This window comes from Gasterosteus aculeatus, chromosome 5 (genome assembly GCF_964276395.1).
Source record: "Gasterosteus aculeatus chromosome 5, fGasAcu3.hap1.1, whole genome shotgun sequence".
Taxonomy (NCBI): Eukaryota; Metazoa; Chordata; class Actinopteri; order Perciformes; family Gasterosteidae; genus Gasterosteus; species Gasterosteus aculeatus.
The window spans coordinates 16258690-16261189 of NC_135692.1; the positions used below are offsets into that span (position 1 = coordinate 16258690).

The 2500-nt window shown below is 55.3% G+C and overlaps 1 protein-coding gene across 5 annotated transcripts in view; it reads left to right on the forward strand.

Annotated features, from left to right (window-relative positions):
* Positions 1 to 2500, forward strand: part of bahcc1b (BAH domain and coiled-coil containing 1b) — a 52868-nt gene that overhangs the window by 33816 nt on the left and 16552 nt on the right. For all 5 annotated transcript variants that reach the window (XM_078102557.1, XM_078102556.1, XM_078102558.1 and 2 more), the window contains exon 11: positions 1 to 676. This exon is cut by the window's left edge and continues 194 nt beyond it. In XM_078102557.1, the coding sequence (XP_077958683.1) occupies positions 1 to 676 (676 nt within the window). The remainder of the gene's footprint in view (positions 677 to 2500) is intronic.

A 2500-nucleotide genomic window follows, 5' to 3' on the forward strand; every position in this document is an offset into this window, starting at 1 on the left:
GAAGCCCAGATCGGCGCCGCAGAGGAAGGGAAGGTGGAGAAGTGCGCGGAAGGGAAGGGACGCTCCGAGCGCCGGGGCCAGATTTCTGGATTGCCGTCATGTCCTCCCCCAGCGCCGGCGCCGGATCCGGCGGGCCGAGCCCTAAAAGTAGAGCTCTCTCTGGGCTGCCCGGGCCAGAAGGTCAACCTGGTGGAGCCCCAACTACCCAAAGAACAGGTGGCTGTCGAGGAGCACGGAGAAGAGGATGTAGAGGCGGATGTGGGAGAGACAATTGGGCCTGAACCAACAGAATGTGCTGTCTCTGTGTGTGAGGAGGAGGAGGAGGAGGAGGACGGGGACAACAATGAAGGGAATGTAGAGGTGGTTGAGGACGAGGAGGACGAGAAAGCGAGTGGGATGAGACCAGGCGAAGACCTGGTGGGACTGAGCTGCAGGTCCCCCGCTCCCTCCTCGTCCCCCGACCCGGTCCAACCTCCCGCGGCGGTGCAGCTCCAAGGGGCCTACACGTGGAGCCTGGAGCTCCTCATCGCCGCGGCTCTGTGCGCCACCAGAGATGCCTTGAACCCGCCAGCGCCCGCCGTCCGGGCCCCGAGCCCCCCACCACACCACGGGATGGAGATACTGGGAGAACTGGCCGAGCTGGAGATCCAGCAGCGGAGCAGGGGGAAGGGCGAGGGTGAGTTTCTCCCCCCGTCGGTCGCTTTCGGCCTCTTTCAAAACCCTTAAAAGTTTCAAAATGCCTTTTGAAGTGAAACCAAAGAAAGCCTCCAGTAATTAGATGGATCCCTTTCTTTTATCATCTCGTTGCAATAACACGAAAAATCAAATTAAGCAATAACAAAAAAAACATTTTTTTTTCTTACCCACACAAACACACACTTAAAGTGAACAAAGGAAATGATCTCGCAGACGTATGCGACCCAGATGTGGAGACTCATCGCACACTCACAGACACACTACCCACTTCCTGCAGCTCGGACGCCGTGTTCTTGCCTACAGCCCTTATTGTTCCCTTTGGGGAGGGTTTCTGTGTGTGTGTGTCTGTGTGTGTGTGTGTGTTTGTGACACAGACACACGCAGAGACACACGGGGGGGGACACACACACACTCGCTGCCCAGTGTGTCCCCGGGCTCCGGCGTCTTGCTTTGCTAATTAGACCCCTTCCTTTCAAACACTTCTCTGTAAGCGCTCCTGTTTTCCTCTCGTCCCTCTGAGAGAAAGTGTTTTTATTTATGCCACTGTGTGTGTTTGTGTGTGTTTGTGTGTGTAAGCTGTTAAGTAATCCCCGATGAATCCCCCCCCGTCTCCCCCGTCCCCCCCCCCCTTCACCTGCTTCTTCTTCCCTTTATTTTTTATTTTTTATTAAACCATGTAATCTTGTGTGTAAATCCTGCCTCTGAGAGCCTTGTCGACAGAATTAATAATTGTAAAAATCATAAGTCGCTCGCCGTGCAGCTGTCCGAGTGTGTGCGACACAAAGTGTGCATTTGTTTGCATGTCCGTGCTCAGCATGCGTAATGGGTGTGAAATCAATAAGTCCTGTCGCGGCGTGGATAACGCTCTCCAAATTGCAAGACATTTATTTAAAACCCGCTCCGTCCGCTCTGCGCCGAGCGACATTAATGCGGCTGGCGGCGTTTTTTGTCGTCCCGAATGTGTTGGGGAGATTGAAACGGATCCCGGACTGATGCGGTTCTGCTGCTCCGCGGCGCAGAAGGAGATCGCAATTACAGATTAAGGAATCAAGAGACGCGTCTCCCCCCCCCCCTCCTGTATAAATTAGCACCATTACTTCCATCTGCACCCGGACGGAGGAGCGGTTTGTGCTCCGCCCACTTCCTGTGTGTGGAAAGGCTTCTTACTGGCCCCCTGATGGGAAGCGGCCCCTCATCACCTGTAATGGTTTTTAATTTTCCTTCCCGGTGTTGTTTTTCCCTTTGGAATCCCCCGTGCTTCCTCTTATCCCCCCCGTGCGCAGTGTGGCGTGATTACGGCCAGAGAGAGTGTGTGTGTGTGTGTGTGTGTGTGTGTGTGCGTGTGTGTGTGTGCGGCGCCGCCGGAAGCTTCCCATCGATTGCGGCCGTCTCCCAGGACACTAAACTAGGCGTGGTGATGTCAGCGGTGATGTCATCCTGTCAGGGTAACCGGAGCGTGCCATTGGCTCAGAGGTCTGACAGATGAGACGGCGTTGACCTCTGCGAGCCGGGACAGGACAACGCAACGTTTCTCCGTCCCTCTGTCTCTCTGTCTCTCTGTCCCTCTGTCTCTCCGTCCCTCTGTCTCTCCGTCCCTCTGTCTCTCTGTCTCTCTGTCCCTCTGTCTCTCTGTCCCTCTGTCTCTCAGCTGTCGATCTCACACTCGCGCTCTCGTCTTTCTGAAGTCCAGCTTCATGGATGAAGACTCCATCGTCCCTTCCTCCTCCTCCTCCTCCTCCTCCTCTGTTTACTGCACTTCCCTCCTCCGTCTCCTCCGCTCACACACACGCAGGTTGTTAATAAC